This window comes from Rhinolophus ferrumequinum, chromosome 21, assembly GCF_004115265.2.
Source record: "Rhinolophus ferrumequinum isolate MPI-CBG mRhiFer1 chromosome 21, mRhiFer1_v1.p, whole genome shotgun sequence".
NCBI lineage: Eukaryota > Metazoa > Chordata > Mammalia > Chiroptera > Rhinolophidae > Rhinolophus > Rhinolophus ferrumequinum.
The window spans coordinates 35947472-35966428 of NC_046304.1; the positions used below are offsets into that span (position 1 = coordinate 35947472).

General features: G+C 54.4%; 1 protein-coding gene across 5 annotated transcripts; it reads right to left on the reverse strand.

Annotated features, from left to right (window-relative positions):
* Nucleotides 1–33: 33 nt before the first annotated feature.
* On the reverse strand, nt 34–17626 carry CACNB1 (calcium voltage-gated channel auxiliary subunit beta 1). 5 transcript variants are annotated; one of them, XM_033089765.1, is made up of 14 exons: nt 17323–17626; nt 14833–14919; nt 11647–11766; nt 10771–10893; nt 10071–10207; nt 9772–9848; nt 8349–8368; nt 8021–8101; nt 7538–7596; nt 7241–7350; nt 6942–7093; nt 4127–4222; nt 3522–3707; nt 34–1841 (listed from the first exon to the last, which is right to left on the reverse strand). In XM_033089765.1, the coding sequence occupies exons 1-14, from the start codon at nt 17404–17406 to the stop codon at nt 1377–1379; spliced, it is 1797 nt and encodes a 598-aa protein (XP_032945656.1). In that variant the 5' UTR covers nt 17407–17626; the 3' UTR covers nt 34–1376. The 5 variants fall into 5 exon arrangements, with proteins under 5 accessions (XP_032945656.1, XP_032945654.1, XP_032945655.1 ...); XM_033089763.1 differs by lacking the exon at nt 8349–8368 and adding an exon at nt 9219–9373; XM_033089764.1 differs by lacking the exons at nt 8349–8368; nt 14833–14919; nt 17323–17626 and adding exons at nt 9219–9373; nt 12917–13039; nt 13386–13451.
* Between the last annotated feature and the right edge of the window lie 1331 nt (nt 17627–18957).

An 18957-nucleotide genomic window follows, 5' to 3' on the forward strand; every position in this document is an offset into this window, starting at 1 on the left:
CGGGAACAAAGAAGCAGGCTCAGGAGGCGCCGCAAAGGACAGGGTGGCGGTTTTATATGTGGCAACATACTTCTAGGGGATTACAGACAGACAGACAGATGGGGGCACAGGACACCAGACAGGGACGGGGCAAAGGGTGGGCAGTGGTCTCTTCTAACCAGTAAGTGGAAGGTGCACCCCACCCCCAGGTGGGGGGTGAGACAACATTGGCACAGGAGGTGGTGAGACAGGCATGAGGTGCCCATCCCTGAGGTGGGCATCCAGGCAAGGCCCAGTCGTCATTGGCACAATCGGCTCTCTCTGGCCCAGCTGAGACGCTGGGGAGGGGCAGGGCTGCTGGCCTATGGAGATGCTGGGCAGAGGACACTCCAGAGCAGACGGGGTACGAAGGCTTCCAGAGGGAGTGAAGTGGACGTGGGTAAAGGACAGGATCACAAGAGGCAAATATAGAGCAGCAGCAGCAGCCAAACCAACCCCCCAGGGAGATCCGTGGTCCCGAGGAAACCCCTGGGGTAGTGATCATTTCTTGGGCACCCACCCACAGGGCCTCTCTGTGAGTGGGGCCTCAGGGTGAGTGAATGAGCAGTTTTTGGTTTCAAAATGAGGCGGACCAGAGCGTTCCATGGGCTCCACACCCAGGTGACACAGGGACAGGGGGCTCAGACACAGAGAGCCCCTCCTTGGATGGCAGCAGGCAAAGGATGTTGTAGGCAAAGCTCATTCCTGGAGCAGGCAAAGGCTGGGGCATGGAGGTGGTGGGGTGGGTAGCAGCCGTCTCGGGTTAGGTCCCAGGCAGGCAGATGGCCCTACATCTGAGGCCTGACAGTTTCTATCCAGACCCCTCCCCAAGGGGCTTCCATCCTGTAGCTTTCTCCTACCAGACAATGCTGCCAGAAAGCTGGGGGGAGGGCCGGGCATGGTGAGGGACCCTGGATCTGGGGTTTGGGGGAAGAGAATCCTCACGGGAAAGTCTGTGGTCTCCCTCTCCAGGAAAAGCCCCCTACCATTCCCAAATACTCCAGGTTGGAAAAAGGGCCACCCCCGTTAGGACCCTTCATTAGAGCCCCAAGTAGAAAGAGTTAAGGAAGTGCACCTTTTCTCTGGGAGCCCCCTTAGGTGGGGGAATGGGGACACTGCAGAAAGGTGGGCATCCCCCATCCATCCACAGCAGGTAGATAAAAACCTACAGCTGGGGCTTAAGGACTCCCAGGCACTGGGATGCTGCCACCCAAGAAACCCCAAACATTGAGCAAAGGCATCTGAAAGGAGGGAGACAGCGCCCCCTGGAGGCAAGATACATCCCCGGAGGTGAGCCCGCTGTCCCTCCCCTCCCTGGGGCTCAGAGCCCTTCCTCCCCACTGTGTGGCCCCTGCCTCTCAGCGGATGTAAACACCCCGCCCCCAGCTCTCCAGCTCGTTCTTGTTACGCCCCAGCACTGGACCCCCGCCCTCCGCGCAGTAGCGGGCCTTATTCCGGCCGCGGTTCCGGTTGTCAGTCACCTCCTCTTCATAGTCTTCTTCCTCATCCTCCCAGGATCCCTGACGGGCTGGTGGGGTGCTGCCCCCAGCAGGGTCTCCAAGCCCTGGCCCCTCTGAGGGATCGGTCTCCATGTCCACACACGAGTCTCCCGGCTCCGTGTAGGCAGAGTTTCGGTTGCCAGAGGCGTCGGCATCAAATGTGTCTTGACGGGACAGTGCCCGTACGGTGCCCACCCGGCCAGGTGGGTGGCTGCTGGGGTAAAGGCCTGGCGGCTGACCCAGCTCCCCGGGGTACTCGTGCACGCTGGCGTGCTCCCCGGTAGCCCGTTCCAGCGACTGGTCCCCAGCAGCAAGGTAGGGTCCCTGGTTAGCAGACAGACGGCACACACCATGCAGATCAAGCAGGGGTGAGAGAAACACAACAAAGCAAGGCAGATTAGTGAGGGCACCAGGACACCAGCCCAACTGAGGGAGGAGGGGACTGGCTCTAGGGGATGGCTCTAGAGCCCAGCCAGACCTGGGACATTAGCTCCTCTGTTGGGGGGGGGGGGCACCCAACCTTCCTAAGGCGTGAGGAGGCGTGAACTCTCCTGGTAACCATGGTACAGAACCCAAGAACAATTAGTCTTCACTTCAACACACGTCATTAATGCTGTCTTAGGGTAAGTCATCATTAACAGCTCATTAGAATTGCTACTCATTAGTGACTGATTAAGTTAGTCGTTGCCTGTTTTCCAAACATATTAAGGGGATTTCAGCTCAAGCTCACTAAGCCCAGCTCCTTCAGCACAAACCAGACCCTACCCAGAGACCTCCAGAACCCCATACTTCCGCCTGCCCCAATCAGATGGATTCCTCCCCAGTCCCCAACAGAGACTCAAAGCAGCAGCCTAGAGAAGGACGATGGGTCTCCATCTCCCACAGGAGACGATGAGGTGGCCCAATGTCCTCGGCACCAAATGCCACAAGAGGGTGACCTGGTGGCCATTGCCACCACGGAGGCTGCCATGTGGGTGCAAAGAGGCCTGGGTCTTAGTCCCGCCCCTGCCTTTTTAAGTTGTGTGACCCTAAGCAAATGGCTCCCCTCTCTGTGGCCCAGTTTCTCTCTGGTGGTGTGATGGGGATTAGAGCAGCAGTTTCCAAACTGTTCTCTGGAGGTCTGGGCTGGGTGGGGGGAAGGTGAGGAGGGCACAGCCGTGCTTTATGGGTCCCCATGGAGGTGAAATGGAGGCCAAGCCACTCGCTCTCTCCGAGCAGAGCAAGGATGTTATCTACGTGAGCTCCCATATAAGATTCAGTGAACAAATGTGATCTGTTGCTGAAAACAAATTTGAAAAGCAACAGTTTAGAATGGGGTTCTTTCTAACTCTACTCTAGAAGCAAATACTTAATGATGTGACCTCAGAGATAGGCCATGGCTCCCATGGTGGGGCACCCACAGGAGGCCCTTTCCGAGAATCTGTTTCACTGGGAGAATAGAATGTCCAATCAATCACAGAAAATGCTACATTCTGGGTCCCTTCGGAGGGGCCTTCTGGGGTTAGGGGTTTAGGGGAGGGGGCAGTCTCTCTGGGTTTAATGGTCCCTGCTCTGTGGGATTCTGGGTCTGAGGCCCCTGCTGTGACCACTAAAATGCCATGACCACTGTTGGGTCTAAAATGGGTATGGAGTCCAGCGAAAGAATTGGTCTACCTTATGTTTTCTTCCTAGTCACTTGTCTTATAAGGCCCCTAATCAGGCTTCATCCCTAAAAGCCCCCAAAGCAGCAGATGTAGTCCTAAGGGACCAGGCCCAGGAAACACCAGCCAGCCCCAGAAACCACAGACACCAGAAACTGCCACTCACCACATTTTTTTATAAAATAAAGCTCTTGCCTTCCTTCCCCACATTCCCTGCGCTCCAGTTCCGGGCCCTGGCAGGAAGGGAGATGCGGGGCATCTACATGGTGTACTCCTGCTGCTGGGGCACCTCCCTGGCCTGCTGCGTGGCCTCCAGCCCGCCCCAGAAGCTGAGATTTCTCCTGAGTGAGGTGAGCACCTGTACCTGGAGGTTGGACACAGGGGCAGGGCTGGCAGCCAGGGCTGCACTAGCCATGGTGCGGTTGAGCAGCGGATTGGGAGGCGTGCTGCTGGGCGGGTGTGTGGCCTTCCAATAGGCTTCCAAGTACTCTGCCAAGTGCTCGCAGGCATCCTCCAATTGGTTCTCGTCCAGGATGATGTCAAACATTTCCTGTGGAGGCGGGGTTAGGGGTGGGGCTGGGATGAGCCAGGCATGACCAAGGGGGTGAGGGTGTGGCCTGGGCACGTGGGCAGAGAGTCAAGGGGTTGGAGGACAAAGTTAAAAAGAGACCTCTGGATGTCCAGGAAGAGGAAAACACTCATGTATGCATCGGCAGAACTGTAAGAGGTCTTGGCACCCACATAATGCAACTCCCTCATTTCAGATTTAAGGCTTCCTCCCCACAGAGAGGTGGTGCTTCTGGGGCTTGAAGGCAGTCTCTGACTGCCTGTCCAGCACTCTGTCCCCTCAGACCAGTCTGCCCCTGTGGACCCGGCCCAGGAGCTGCTGGTCACTCTGTCTCCCACGCAGGCCAGAGGAAGCCAGAACCCAAATCTTCCACCCGTCCTACCCTGGGTCTGAGTACTCACGGGGGGACACTGCGCCAGCTTCTCTGAGGCTGCTATTTGGACATTGAGGTGTTTGGATTGAGACTTCCCTCGAGACTTGATGAGCCTCTGAAGTACCTGGTTTGGGGAGAGAAGAAAAGCTAGAGAAACCCCGTAATGCAGCAAGTCAGAAAGGCAGCTCCTGGTTGGAGCCAGGGTGGAGAGCCAGTGTCGGGGCTGGGGGACATTCAATGACTCTCAGCCCTGGCCACCTCCTTAGAAATCACCTCTGCAGCTCTGGAAGGTGATTTCTAAAGCTCGGGACATCATACACAACACTCAGGCTTTCTCGGGACTCATGCCAGCCTGTCCTGGGAAGTTCTCCTAGCCGTGGCTATATGAAGGGCAGTGCTTCTCGTCCCAGCCCCTCTCAGCTTCTTTCCAGGCTTCATTCTCAGGGCCAACTTCCCCTGCATGATAATAACAGCACCCATGCTATATGGGGCACTTGCTATGTACTGGCACTATTCGGTGCTTTATACACGATCAATTCACTTAGTCCTGACAATAATCCCATTAGGTAACTACTATTATTATTCTCACTCAATAATAGTAGCTAAAACAAAGCCACAACCTTCACTAAGTGATCAAAGCTAACATCAGCAACAACGCAACAAACCCACATCATGTGCCCACATGCAATGCACTCAGGACACATCACTTTGGTGACATTCCTACCCAAACGGCAAAAACCTAAATCTCATCATGAAGAAAACATCAGACAAACCAACACTAAGGAACAGTTTACAAAACAAGTGATCTGTACTTTTTCAAAAATGTCAGTATCATGAAAATCCAAGAAAGGTTGAAGAATTGTTCTAGCTTAAAGAAAACTAAAGAGCTACAACAACTAAATGCAACACATGATCCTGGATTGAGGGGGAAACTCCACACAGGGCATTATTGGCACTACTGGGGAGAAGTGAAGATGGACTGTATTTTAGATAACATTTCTTGAATTTGACAATTATGCTGTGGTTAAGTTAACAACCTTGTTCTTAAGAAATACATATTGAAGTATTTAGGGACAAAGGCATACAATATCCACAACTTACATTCAAATGCTTATGTATATAATACATACATACATAAAGATAGAGAAAGATAGGGCGGCCGGTTGGCCCAGTGGTTAGAGCGCAGTGCTCATAACACCAATGTTGCTGGTTCGATTCCCACATGGACCAGTGAGCTGCGCCCTCCAAAACTAGATTGAAAACAACAACATGACCTGGAACTGAGCTGCACCCTCCACAACCAGATTGCAAAAAAACAAAACAAAACAAAAAAAACCCAACGACTTGACATGGAGCTCATGGGTCCTGGAAAAACACAGTTTCCCAATATTCCCCAATGTGAAAAAAAGTTAGAGAAAGATAAAGTAAATGTGGCAAAATGCAAAATTAGTGAATCTGAAAAAAATGGAATTGTATACTTGAAATGGCTAAGTGAATGATGTGTGAATCATATCTCAATAAAGCTTCTAAAAAAATAGTGAATCTGAGTGAAAGGTATTCAAAGAATGAGAAGTCTTTTACTATTCTTGCAACTCTTCTGTAAATGTAAAATTACTTTAAACTAAATATCTTTTTTTTAAAAAGTAGAATAGATATAGTGTTAGCAGGTACCAGCCACTTTGCATGGGTATTCCATTTATTTAACCTTCACAACCACCGTTTGAGGATCCCTATTTTGCAAATGAGAAACCTGAAGCATGGAGACGTTAGGTGACCTGCCAAAGGAGCACAGGGCTGGTACGTGGCAGCACTGGGCATAAACCCAGGCAGTCTGAACTCTGAGTGTCCACCCTTAACCCAGTCAGTGCTCTTCCATCTGTTACTTTCTACTTCACAAAGTATTTTTGCATCCATTATCTCATTTGATCCTTTCAATCACCCTGAGGAAGTACTTAGATCTTATCATGCCCTTTATGCTCATTAGAAATTTAGGACTCAGAAAGGTTAAGGTTAAGTAACTGAGTGCTCAGCTCATAGGGTGCTACATGGATGATAACAATTGCCACCCCTAGTTGCCATCATGAAATCAAACAGAGCTCTGGGCTCTTTACACTATTCCCTTGAATCCTCTCACCAATAACACAGGAAGGGATTATAATCCCCATTCTATAGGTGAAGAAATAGAGGTTCAGCCAGAGCCTCAAAATAACAGCCAGAAAACCAACAACAAAATCTAATTAATTAAGAAGCCAACCAGAGCTAGGATTGAACCCCATGCTGTCTTCTAACTTCAAATCCTTCACCTACACTTGCCCTCCATGTTCCTCAAACTCCCACTAATATCTAGGAGGGAAAAAAAATGGGGCTGCAATATGACAAAGAAGTAAATCAGCCTTCCTTCCGATTTCATCTCTATCAAGGTCCAAATGAGGACAGTGCGGCAAAAAGGGCTGAAATCCAAAGACAGCAAAGACCTCCCAACTGTCAAGTAGCCGAGCGACACTGGGACAACAAGCACAGAATTCTTTCAGTTTTCAGGACCAAAGATGGAAGGTCAACCAGAGTGGAGACAGGGGACTGGCCTGCACGACCCCCATATATGATTCTCTATATAATATTGTAGAGCTAATACATGATGGGGTACATTATGTCAGACCCTTTGCTAAGTGCTAACTATTCACGTTAGGTTGAATCTTCGCCATATCTGTATGATGGAGTTTTACAGAGAAGGAAAGTCAAGCTGGGGAGACTGTCACACATTAGTAAGAAGTAGCTGGGATTTAAACAGTCAGCCTGACTCCTGAGAGCTCCTGTCCCCACTAGGGTCTGACTCCTGCACGCACCTTGGGAGAAGTGATCTTGATGTAAACAATGATGGGGGCCAGTGAGGTCTTGGAGAGCTGGGCCGGGTGGTTGATGGTGTCGGCGTCCAGAGCAACCAACTGAAGGGTCCGGGCCAGCTCGAAGATTCGCTCAATCTCGCTCTGAACCTCAGCTGGGGGACATGGAGTCATGGGGAAGGGGGAAATGTGAGGGAGCCCCCCAGGAGGCAGTAAGTGGAGAGCACACTTCCGGAGATGCCCCCCACCCACTTCCCCTCCCGCATCTGGCTCCAGAGACGGGGGCTGAGGGGTGAGCTCACCCAGGCTGGAGCGTGTGTTGGAGCGCTCGATGATGATGTGTTTGCTGGGGTTGTTGAGGACCGAGCGCTTAGCCAGGGAAATGTCCGCCGTCACACGCGTGATGGAGATCCTGGGGCACGGGACAAAGGGAGTCAGGTGTCGGGGGGGGGCTAGAATTCCCTGCCCACTCCCCAGGCTCCAGGACTGCCTCCTATCCCTCAGTCCCAGAGTCCCCGGATGATCACGTGAGCCAGCCTGCCCATCCTCAGCAGCAGAGGACCACGGTGGGAGGGGGTAGCTAGCTCCCAGGATCTTACCTGCCATCAAACCGATGCTTCAAGAAGTCAAATAAAGCTTTCTGCATCATGTCTGTAACCTGAGGACGGGGGTTGGGGTGGGAGGGAGGAGAAACAGGTGTTCAAAAGCCAGTCAGGAAGGCTGAGCTGCTGGTTATTTGCACCTCACATTCCATTTTCTTAAATTCCTGAGATGAATGGGCCCCTGAGAAGGGGGAGGGGAATTGCTTCTGAGTCTGAGGGGACGCCAATAGGATCTCTGATTCCAAAGGTCCTGCTAGGTATGACCTCTGGGAAGACTCTTCTGGGGGAGTTTTGGGAGGGACTGGACTCTTCCGAGTGGGTCTCCCTGAGGTTGGGACCCTCTGGGAAATTTCTCTGAAGGGGAGTATCCCCTGGGAACCTGGGCCCTTCCCAGAGATCTCTCTGGCATCTGAACCTTTCTTTGGAGTCTCGCTGGAGGTCTGGGCCCCTCTGGGTGCACTGCCCACTCGGGGTTCCTACCTCATAGCCCTTGAGCGACGGTCCCACCAGGATGATGGGCCTCATGGAAGGCACCACGTCATAGGGGGGCACATGTTCTGTCTGGAGGGGAAGGGGGAGGGGAAACCCCCGAGTGGAGATGGCGTTAGCACCTCTCCCCCAGCCTCCAGGCACCCCCATGCATCCTTTCCTCTCCCTGGTCCCAGAGCCCAGATGTGGGGATCAGGGTGGGGGTGGGGAGGGATGGCCAGGGAGAACCAGATGGCGGATATGGGAATGGGTGTTAGAAGATCTCCCTAGCTCACCCCAGGGTGGGGGGAGGGGGGACACAGAAAGCTGTGATACTCACCGACTTCTGCTTCTGTTTGGCTGGGTCCAGAGATTGCCAAGAGGCGGGAGGGGGAGGAAAGAAGGGAAGGTACCCAGGCAGGGGCAGAGGGCAAGGAAGGAGCCAGGACAAGAGAGGGAGGAAAAGCAGGCAGACGAGGAGAGATAACAGGGCATGCGTGTTAGTGACAGACAGAGCTAGAGAGGTGGGGTGGGACCCCCATGCCAAAGGGGAGCCAGAGATGACCCTGGATCAGGGCTGGGAGTGGGACTGACAATCAGTCTAGTGGACTTGGGAATATTCAGACATAACAAGACCCCCTTTCTGGGTCTTGGAAAAGAGCTGCGAAGGGTGACAGCTCTTACTTTGGTGCCCATCTCTTGCCCCCAGTATAGGCCCATTTTAAGGGTCCCTTAACTGTCCTTCTCTGCAGCCAGTAGACCCCCACATGGAGTCCTAGCCCCACCCTGGTCCCAGGGAGTTTGAAAAGGGCAAAGAAGGGTCACCATTTCACTCTCCCCTTCACATGCAGGGGTGGGGGGCAAACACGGAATATCCCACTGGTAGTGAGGGGAAACGTCAGGTTTCATTAGCACCAGACCCTGATGCTGGGGGTTCGGGAGGGGACCTTACAAGGAAAGGGGTGCTTCGATTGCAAGAACCATCCCTTCCTGCGCAGTGGACCAGGGTGGGATGATGTGTGGAGACGGATGTGCCTGTCCTCTGTGCCATCCTACCCCTCCCTTCTCCTCAGCAGGAAGCTTTGATCTCCACACAATCATGCTGGTACATCTGAATCCATTCCAGCTTCCCCCCTCGCCCCCCCCCACACCCTGCAAAAGAGCTGGGCCCTGACCCCCTCCCCTCTTGTAAGAGCCCAGCAAGAATTACCTTCTTGAAGAAGGGGATGCGTTTGCCATGGGGTGGCGGGGTGGTGACACTGCTAACACTAGTCTTGGCAGAGCCACTGTGCTCCCCAAGCTCTGCCTCCTCATCTTCTAACTCTATGGGGTCTAGTTCAAATGCTAAGTTAGTCATTTCATTACCTGGACCGGAGAGTCAGAAGAGAGGGAGGGAGGCGAGGTGGGGAGGAGTGAGATGGACATGGAGACACAAACAGAGAACGCAGAGATGGGATGGGGAAAAAAGAAAGAAGAAGAGGTGAATGGAACAGGGCTGGGAGAAATGAACGGGGTGTAGGGGGAGGGCAGTCAGGCAGAGAGATGGAGCTACCAAAGAAATGGGAAAGGAGAGACATGAGAGGATGGGCGCTGACCGGCCCAGCATGTGGGGTACCCTACTCTTCATGGAAAGTAGACCACTAGATGTGTTTGGAGGACTGAGGTTGGGGTACCCACTGCTATAGGGAAAGGAGGGGAAAGGCAGTGGGGAGACCACCCCACCCTGGAGCCCCCCCACTCCCTGGGGAGGCGGCAGCTCTTACCACTGGCAGGGGGCGTGGGGCGGCGGGTGCCAGTCACCACGTCTCCCAGACTGGAGCTGGAGTTGTCACCTGATTTGCTGTGTGGGCAGAGAGGCAAACGGAGCTCTGAGCAAAGGGGTGGGTGTGAAGGTGGAGGAATCTTGTTCTCTCACATGCTGCCCTGCCCCCAAGATGCTCCAGCCCCTCTGCTGATGCCACAGGCAGCTCTGTGCCCTCAGGACAATGGGTCAATCCTTGAAATCTAGTCCTGGCTGCAGGGCCTCTCAGGGGTTGGCAGTGCCCCGCCCCCAGCCAGACACCTGGAGCTGAGGCGGTTCTGGCGCAGCTTCTGTTCCTGCAGCAGACGCAGACTGTCCAGTTTGACAGGGCTGGGGATGAAGCCGACCTCACAGCCCTCCTTCACCAGTCGCCCAATCCACCAGTCATTATTGTATTTCTGCAAACAACAACAGCAAGTGGGGTGGGAGAGACCAAGAGGGAGATTGGATATGCAAGCCAGCAGCCACCCTCCAGGGGAAACCACCCCTGGACTTGCCTACCCTGCCCAGGGTGTGGCAAACGCAGAGAACCCGGCCCCTGGTTCCAGCCTCTGAGTATAGCCCCCAGTTCTCAGGACAAATCCAGGACCAGCATCCTCTTGGGCCATGGACCACCCCGCCTCCAGCACATCCCTTTTCTGAGAGTCCTTCCTCCCCATGTGTCCGCCCAGCCCTGGAATGGCAGAGAAGTAAATGCTGACATCTACATGTACCTGGCAAACTGCCAGTCCACTTACAGGCCTCATCACAAACCTGCCCAACAACCATGTGACCTAGGCATTACTACCCCATTTAACCAATGAAAAATTAGAGGCTCAGAGAGGTGGAGACATTTGTCTAAAGTCACACAGCAGACTCAGCCCAGCTTGGCTCAGAAGTCTTTTTCCACTATAGATCTGGCTGCCCCTCTCCTGGCACCCACTACCCTGCCCTCCCTCCAGATGCCAGGTGTTCTCTCCACCTCTTTGATGTGCAGGAAATCCTTGGGCTCGAAGGTGATGGCCACTCCATGCACAGGCACCTCATCCCCTGGAGAAGGGTTGTAGCCGACATTTGTCCGCACAGCAAATGCCACTGGCTTGGTCTAGAGGAGGGGCACAGGGAGGAAAACAACCAGAGGGTTAAACCATAATACAATGCACAACTGCCTGACTGGGGTGGTGATTATGTGGAGATTTGTTTTGTAAACTGTTCATTAAAAGGTACATTGAATGGTTTACATTTTTTTGTGTGTATGTATGTTAAATTTCACAATAAAAAAAAGAAAGCAAAAACTAGAATTCAGCTCTCACAGAGTGGAGGGGAACACTGGGGAATATGTATTAGTGGTGGGGGAACCCAGAATGACACCCAGAAGGAATAATAGTAATAACAATAATGATGATAGCAGCTACCGTTTAGTGTGCCAGATACTACATTACATGTTTCACGTGTATTATCTCATTTATTCATCACAAAAATTCTATGAAGTTAAGTATTATTCTCTTCATTTTAATGAATGAGGAGAGTAAAGTTCAGAAAGGTTAAGTGACTTGCCTAAGATCATGCAGCTATAAGAGTGAGCCCAGGAAGTTTGACTCCAGAAAGAAGTGTGAATTTTTAACACTTCTCAAGCACCTATTATGTGTGGAAACAGTATTAGACACTTACTATACTGTATAAGGAGGTCGGTATTATAGCCCACATTTTACAGATGAAAGACAGAGGCACATCGAGGCCCAGCGTATACCAGCTAGGAAGTAGCTGAGCCAAGACTTGACCCTGGGTATGTCCAGGCTGTCTCCAAGGCCTGAGGGTGGTGAAAATATGCCAGCACAGCCCCTCCCTTCTTTCTCACCTTGGCTTTCTCGAGCTGGGCTAATGCCTGGCGCTCTGCCTCCTTCCTTAAGGCTTCCCGGTCCTCTTCCAGAGACACATCAGAGTCCGATGGACGGCTGGTGTAGGACTCCGCTGAACCCTGAAAACAGACAGGGCCAGCTCAGGCTACTGCTGCCTCCGCAGCTCCTGGGCCTCGGAAGGCATAGAAGTGCCATCACGGATGCCTCAAGCCCCAGCCACCCAGCATGATGTCACAAGGGCTAGAAGAAGGTGGTACTAGATGTAAGGAATCGGGGACTGAGGGAAGAGTGTGGCCCTAGGAAGGGTGACAGCAGCAAGCCAGGGGTTAAGGCAGGTCCAAGGACAGCTGCTTGGGGCCCAGGGAGGGGCAGGAACCTGATAGGGGCAAAGCACAGGAGAGGAGTGCCAGGGGACGAGTCTCCACTCTCTGCTCCTCCTTCCCTCTCCTGCCCCCAGCACTGTCTGAGACAGACTCAGCAGAAGCCCAGTGGGTCCTTTCAGGGACTATAGCCGCCAGCATAGACCTGAGCTTTCTGCACTCTTGGCAGTGGGCAGCATGGGGCCACCAAAAATACTGCTATCTTCTGCTCAAGGTTGAAGGAAGATAGAATCCTACGTCCCCTGCCAGAATCAGGGGAGTCCCAACCTTCAGGCTCTCATAAGATACAAAAAGAGAGTCTAAGATTCCTGGGGCGGTTCAGGAAGAAGAGGCAAGTTAAGAGCAGGACAGGGGGCAGGCCTTTCCCCAGGATTAGGCCTGCAGATGCTAGGGTTAAGGCTGGCTCAGAAGTCTGGCCGTGCCAGGAAGCTGGCCTTAACTACACTGACCATCCCAGAGCACAACTCCTTCAGAGATGCAGGCACGTGTGTTAAGATACACATAGCCTGTCCAGACCCACAGTGTGAATGAACATGCTTACTCATGGATGTGCTTGGAGGTGCAACTTCCAGTGTGTGTAAGAGGGTATGTTCTACGATACGTGCTCGGTATGTGTGACTGAATGCAGACAGGTACACATGAGTGCATACGGGGGGGTGCCCTAGGTGTCAGTGTCCCTGAGGCTGTGTAGCACGCAAGGGCAGGAGCCAAGAAATGTGGATTTGTGTCATTGTGCAGCAGTGCTGTTGCTACAAGGTGGGAGGTGATGTGGGGGAAAGAACAGTAGAGACATGGGGGTTCTTTCCTGAGGGCATGAAAGTGTCGCTTGACCAGAAATGCCCATTAGCTCGGTACAGAGGGGATCCAGGAAAAGAAGACAACGTCTCACCTTTCCTAGAGGGCCCTGGTCATTAGCTAGTGCGGTCGCCCATCCTTTTCCCAGCCAAATCATACAAATGGGAGACTTATGAAGGAAAAGGTTAGAGGTGGGGGCTGAGGTCGCTAACAGAAGCTGGAAAAGAGACAAAGATGCAAATGAAGGAGAGTGAAAACCAGCTAACCTACCACTTTTCACCCCTCCTGACGGGAGCACCCAGAGTCAGGGAGACAGATGTGCAGAAAGCCAGAGAAACAGACCCAGAGATAGAGTGGCCGAGACGCACTTACTGACCCAACACACACATGCACACATGCATGCACACATACATACATACAAACACACATGCATGCACAGACCTGTCAGGAATGGCGGGAGGCAGGGAAATAGTGAGAAGGCCGAGACAGGCTGGAGTGAAGGCCCACCCACCAGCTTTCCTGAGGGGCTGCTCCCACCTAGCCCGTCCACATCCCCAGCTTACCACCACAAGGGTCCGGCTGGGCACCTCCATCCCGGGGCCCTCAGTGCCTGGCCCTGCTGGCCTAGGAGGTGGCCCAAACTGCCTGTTCCCCCAGGGGGCTCAGGTTTCAAGCAGAGTTGCTACATGTGCAAACTGCTAGGGTATATTTAGCTCAGAGATGTGGCAAGGACTGCCCCCCCACTCCCCGCCACCTACTGGGGGTGGTCAGAGCTAGGGAGCTAAGACAAGGAAGGATTGGAGGCAGGGGTCTGACACCCTGGGTTGCCAAACACTGAGGAAACCAAGGCCTTTTTCTGTCAACAGGGGTTACACTGAGTGCAGTGTCATTCTTCCTAGCCGCTAGCTCCGGCCCTGGCCCAGTAATGCAACAGGAGGGATGAGGGAGTGACTGAAGAAAGGACTTTCTTTTTGTGTACTTAGGAGATGTTGGGACGAAGGGCCCCTTTTCTGACCCAAGTCAGGCAGGCCTGGACTCACACGTGCCAAGTGCTCTGGAGACAGAGGAATCAAAAAGAAGAGCCTCACTCCAATCTGTGGTGGATCTGCCTGGCACCACCCTCTTTCTTCTGGCCCAAGGGGGGCTTGACCTCCACAGGGCTCCTCCTCCCTGCTGTTCTCTGCCCTCAGATGCCCTGCCAATTTCCTCTTCAACTACTCCTTTTCCTTGTCTGATCCCAAGCCCTCCTTGCCTTTTTTGGGTACCAGGCTTTGTTGAGATGCTCTGTAGTCATAGCAACCACATGCCTCTCTCACTGCCTCTCCCTGAGCCTGAGATGGCCTGGGGTTGAGAATTAGAACAGCAATGAAAATGGCATCTTCCTGACTGAGCACAGAAGACCCCAGAAAGCTATTCAGTGATACACACACCCCACCCTCCCACACCCCGCTTCAGTCTGGGGTGCTAAGCTAAAATCCTCTCTAAAATCAACTCCCTCCTGCCTCTACCCTGCCTCCCTCAACACACTTTCTCTCTGCATATTAAAGAACAGTCATATATGGATGTGAGGAGGGCATTTCCCTGACTGATACTTAACTAGAGCTCCAGGGACTCAAATGTCCTGGCTCCTCATTTCTTAGGACCTGCCTCTACTCTACACTGTCAGATTCTGGGGGAGGACAAGAAAGCAGACAGCCGGCAGGGGGAGTGGGTGACAGCCCGAAGCCAGCTAGAAGGAGGCAGGCCAGGCTGTCCCTGAATGAGATGACGCAGGCAGGCAGCAGGGGCTGGTGCCTGGTGCTGGGGGAGGGGCTGGGCGGGGGCTAAGGGAGTGGGTGCAGCTGACAGTCTATGTAGAAGAGGTCATGGAGTGTCAGGGTGATGGGTAGCTCCAGACAGGTGATAAATGACATGGGGGAGGGCGCCTGGAGAAAGCCTCAGACCCAGCTCACCAATGCTGGGCTCCACCAACCAACCACCTCCCTCCTCTCAGCCCAACCTCCCCATTACCTGGCGGACAAAGCTGTTGGATGTTGTATCTGAGGACGTGCTCCCATCCGACCTTTTGAACCGCCCTTTCCTCTTGCTGTATTTGCCCTGGAGAAGCCAGGAAGGGGAAAAAGTGGAATCAGAAAGGCCCTTTTCCAACCCTCATCCCATCAGGGCCAGAGTTACAGCCAAGCCTTGGGAGTATCATGCCCTGATCTGAACAGCGCCACCCATCTTCTTCCCGAAACGGTACAGCCCCGGGGGGAGGGAGGCCCCAGACCACAACCAGAGGGTCGGGGACAGTGAAAGAGAGCCCTAGGAAGCACACACAGAAACCCCCAAACCAAGCCGGAGAGGCTGGCAAGGGGAAGGCGCTGAATAGCTGGAGGCTCATTAGGCAGCAGAGCCAATTAAGATGCTGGGCGGCTGCAGTGGCCTCAGGGGAAGGGAGAGGCTGCCTGCAGTGCTGGGGGGTGGGGCAGAGAGGGCTGGGGAAGGTTCCCATCCGTCTCCCCCTCAGCTGGAGCAGACGGGGGCGGAGTGTGCCTGTGGCCCCCAGAGAGAAGAGGATTTGCCAACTGCCAACAGGCCCCAGCCTGGCTTTTCTCATGCCCAACTCATGATTTCCTTTTTCGCAGAGTGGGAAGGGGAGTGACAGCTCTCGGCTCTTGGGAGACCCCAAACTAGATTTCCAGGGAGGGAGTGGGGGGGCTTGGAAAAGTATTTGGAATGTAAACATCTAACCCCAATCCCTACCCACTGCCATGGGGCAGATTTAGCTAGAGAGAGGGGGGTAGCTACCCTTGCCGGACTGTTTCTCAGCCCCTTCCTCACAATCACAGTGATCACACCTCTCCCCAAGGTGGCAAGAGGGATCAAGCATTCACTGATTCCAGCTGCCAGGACCTACATCCTGTTCCCATGGTACCCATGAGGCTGCATCAATCTAAACGCCCCTTGGCCCTGCCCCAAGAGGAGCCTAGGACATAGCCCCCACAGGTCCCTGGGGTAGGCTGGCTCAGTCTCACTGGCTAGGCTCCTGATTTGGCTGGAGTGGACACTGCCTGACCACACGTTCAGGTATTTCCAGGCCTCCTGTGAAGGGGGCTGCTTCTTTGCCCTTCCCAACTCACATACACATATTGGCCAGAGGCCAGTCCAGAGTAGAGGATGATGATTGAGGTTTCGGGCCCTCCAAGCCCCAGCCCACAGCCTGTACCCTAGAGTTTCTTTATCAAAAAAGGTCGATAAGCCACGACCAGACTAGGTACTCTGGTTCCTTGGATCTGAGTACAGTGCAGGAAAGAGGATGGATAGACGGGTGAGAAAGGCACCTAGGAAGGCCAGAATCCTCCCTCCCACCCCCCTCTTCAAATCAGACACATACCCAACCTCTAGGATTGAGGATCTCTATGAATTTAAGAGGATCCCCTAGTGAGCTCCTGACTCTCTCTCCCACCACCATCCCAGACTGGGAAAAGGGAGTGGCACCCAGAGGGACAAGGGACAGCTGAAAGGAAGGCCCCAGTCAGCTGCCTCCCAGGATCCAAGGGGCCTAGGGTGGAGAAGGGAGGTATTTTTAGGACTGACCTGACCCCCCCCATACACACACACACCCTTGAACCACATCATGGAGGTTACAGTTGCTCCAGGCTAACCACAGCAAGAAAAGTTAATGCTATCCTAGCCTTGGGGTGTTGACAGATTGGAGAAGGACATGTCCCAAAGAAAGCCCCTGGCACAACCACCCTAGACCCTCCTGGTAACTACATGGACACCCACCACACCCAAGAATTCCCGTTCCTGGGGGTAACCCATGGGCACAGGAGAAGCGTGAGTGGGGTTGGGACAGCAGACTTCCTCCCCCAGGTAACAGCTTCTCAGTGAGTTGGCATCCATCCAACTTTCCAAACTTTAGAGGCGTTTTTTTCCGGGGCTGGAGGGGTGAGGAGGGAGAGAGAACGTGGGTGTTGGAGAGGAGCTGGTCCAATATAGGGGTGTGGCTGAGGTGGCAGGAATGGAGGCTGGCCCCTTCCCCACCCTGGAGGGCCAGTGTCTGCGGCTCCAAAGGCCTGCTGGCGCCGCCCTCGGACTACCGCCTCGGCCATCTCCCAGTGCCACCCCCACTTCTCCCACCCCCGCCCTGCGCCCCTGAGCGTGCTCTGCGTAGCCCCCATTGAGCTCCCTCTCTAGCCTCCCTCAACCCTGGAATCCCCCCAGCTCTCAACCCACTGGAGCCGGTACCCCAACAGCAGGGACCCTGAACGCGGGCGACACGAGGAGGCGAGAATGACAGGCGGCCCAACCGCCCCCTCCCAGCTCCGCAAAACCGCAGCCCAACTCCGGGCCAAGCGCCCATCAATCATTAACCTGCAGGAACGAAGGGCGCACAGGCGTCCCTCTCTCCTCCGCGCCGGGCACATAACCCCTTCCTCCCCAGCGCCCCTCGAGCCGACCCCACAAGGTCCTCGGGAGCGGCCTCCTTCCCTCGGCCCGGCCACCACGCCTCACCTGTGGGCTGGGGTCGAAGACCTCCATGGGAATCTCCTGGGAAGGTGGGTAAGGGCCCCGGGACATGCTGGTCTTCTGGACCATGGAGAGGAGCCTCCCCTCCGGCCACTGGCCCGGCCCAGCCGGGCGCTCTCAGCACAAAAGAGAGGCCGTCGGAACCGAGAGCGGCACAGCGCAGCCAGCACCCGATCCAGCCACCTGGCCCGGCCTGCGGTTGCCCTCTTCCAGCCTTGCCTCCCTCCTCCCGCTCTCTCCACTGCCGCCGCCGCCTCCTCCGCCCCTGAAGCCTCAGCATCTCCCCCCGCCCGCTCCGCTCCCCCAACCCCTCCTCCCTCCCTCCCTCAGCCCGCCCCGGCCCCGCCCCTCGCAGCCCCTCCGCCGGCTCCGCGCAGACAATGGGAGGGCGGCGGGAGGGAGGCCCGCCCCTCCTGGCTCTGGAGTCCGGCTCGCTCTGTCTTCCGACTGGCCTGGGGTGAAGGCAGCCCACTCTGCGGGGACGGGCGTGGGGAGTGGAAACTTGCCTTGGGGCTGGGGAGGGGGGGCGGCTATCAGGAGATGCCAAGCGCTAATGGAGGTGCAGCGCAGATTAGCAAGGCTGGCACCACGTCCCCCTTACCACTCTTCCTAGTGGGTCTCCCCCTTCCTCTCCACCTTGGGCTACCTGAACTTCCCTGACCCGGTGATCCTGGTTCCCGGCTTTAACTCCTTTCTCCCTTGTGTGGGCCCAGGCCTCCCTAAACCAAACAAAAAGGCCCCTTCCCCTCCAACGCGGCCGGAGTTTGAAGCTGGGGTGGGGAGGGTGTCCAAAGGGAGTCCCAACAGAAACAGCAACAAGAAATCTCAAAGATCTAGGAGTCCTTCTTCCCTAGTCGTTAGTATCCCCAGGCCTTTCCAAAAGCCAGGAATGGGGCTGGGTGAGGTCCATGTACCTTGGAAGAGAGAAGAAAGAGGAAGAAGAAATATGGAGCTAAGAGAGGAGACTGCCTAAAATCAAATCTAATGACCTTTGACCTGGAATTGCTCCCCCTTCATCCTTGAGATAGGGACAAATATCCAGGGCATGGACCCCACCCACCATGATCTGCGGAGAGAAGAGTAGGAGATCCTAGTAAGAGACCCTGGTGCCAATTTGGCTCAGGCTCTTTATGGTGGTGTGGACCTGGACAAATCACTACACCTTGTTTGTAAAATGGGTCTTTGTCACCTGGGATTATTGGGAGGATGAGGGAGAATGAAATTAAATGATGGGTTGCTGGGGGCTTTGGCAATGTTGTAAGGTGCTGTGCAGGGGTGGGTCATGATGGAACGACCTGTTACCTCCCTACTCTCCGCCTTCCCCTTCTCCACAAAGAGGAGAGATGAGAAGTAGAATGCAGATTTGCCCAGGTTCAGTGACCCTAATACATATGAGGCCTACCTGCTGTGTTCTGCTAGGGACTAGAATACACTGAATCCTCCTCTTCACCCTCTACAACAAGTGGATGGCCATCCCAAGTCGTTTGTCTAATCACATTACTTTAAAGGGAAAGTGCGGATAACGCCTGTTAGCATTGTTCAAGAACAGATCCAACCCTGAGCAGGTTTTCCATCTGCCCCTTGGGCACTGGAGAACCTGGCATGACAGAGGAGGTATGG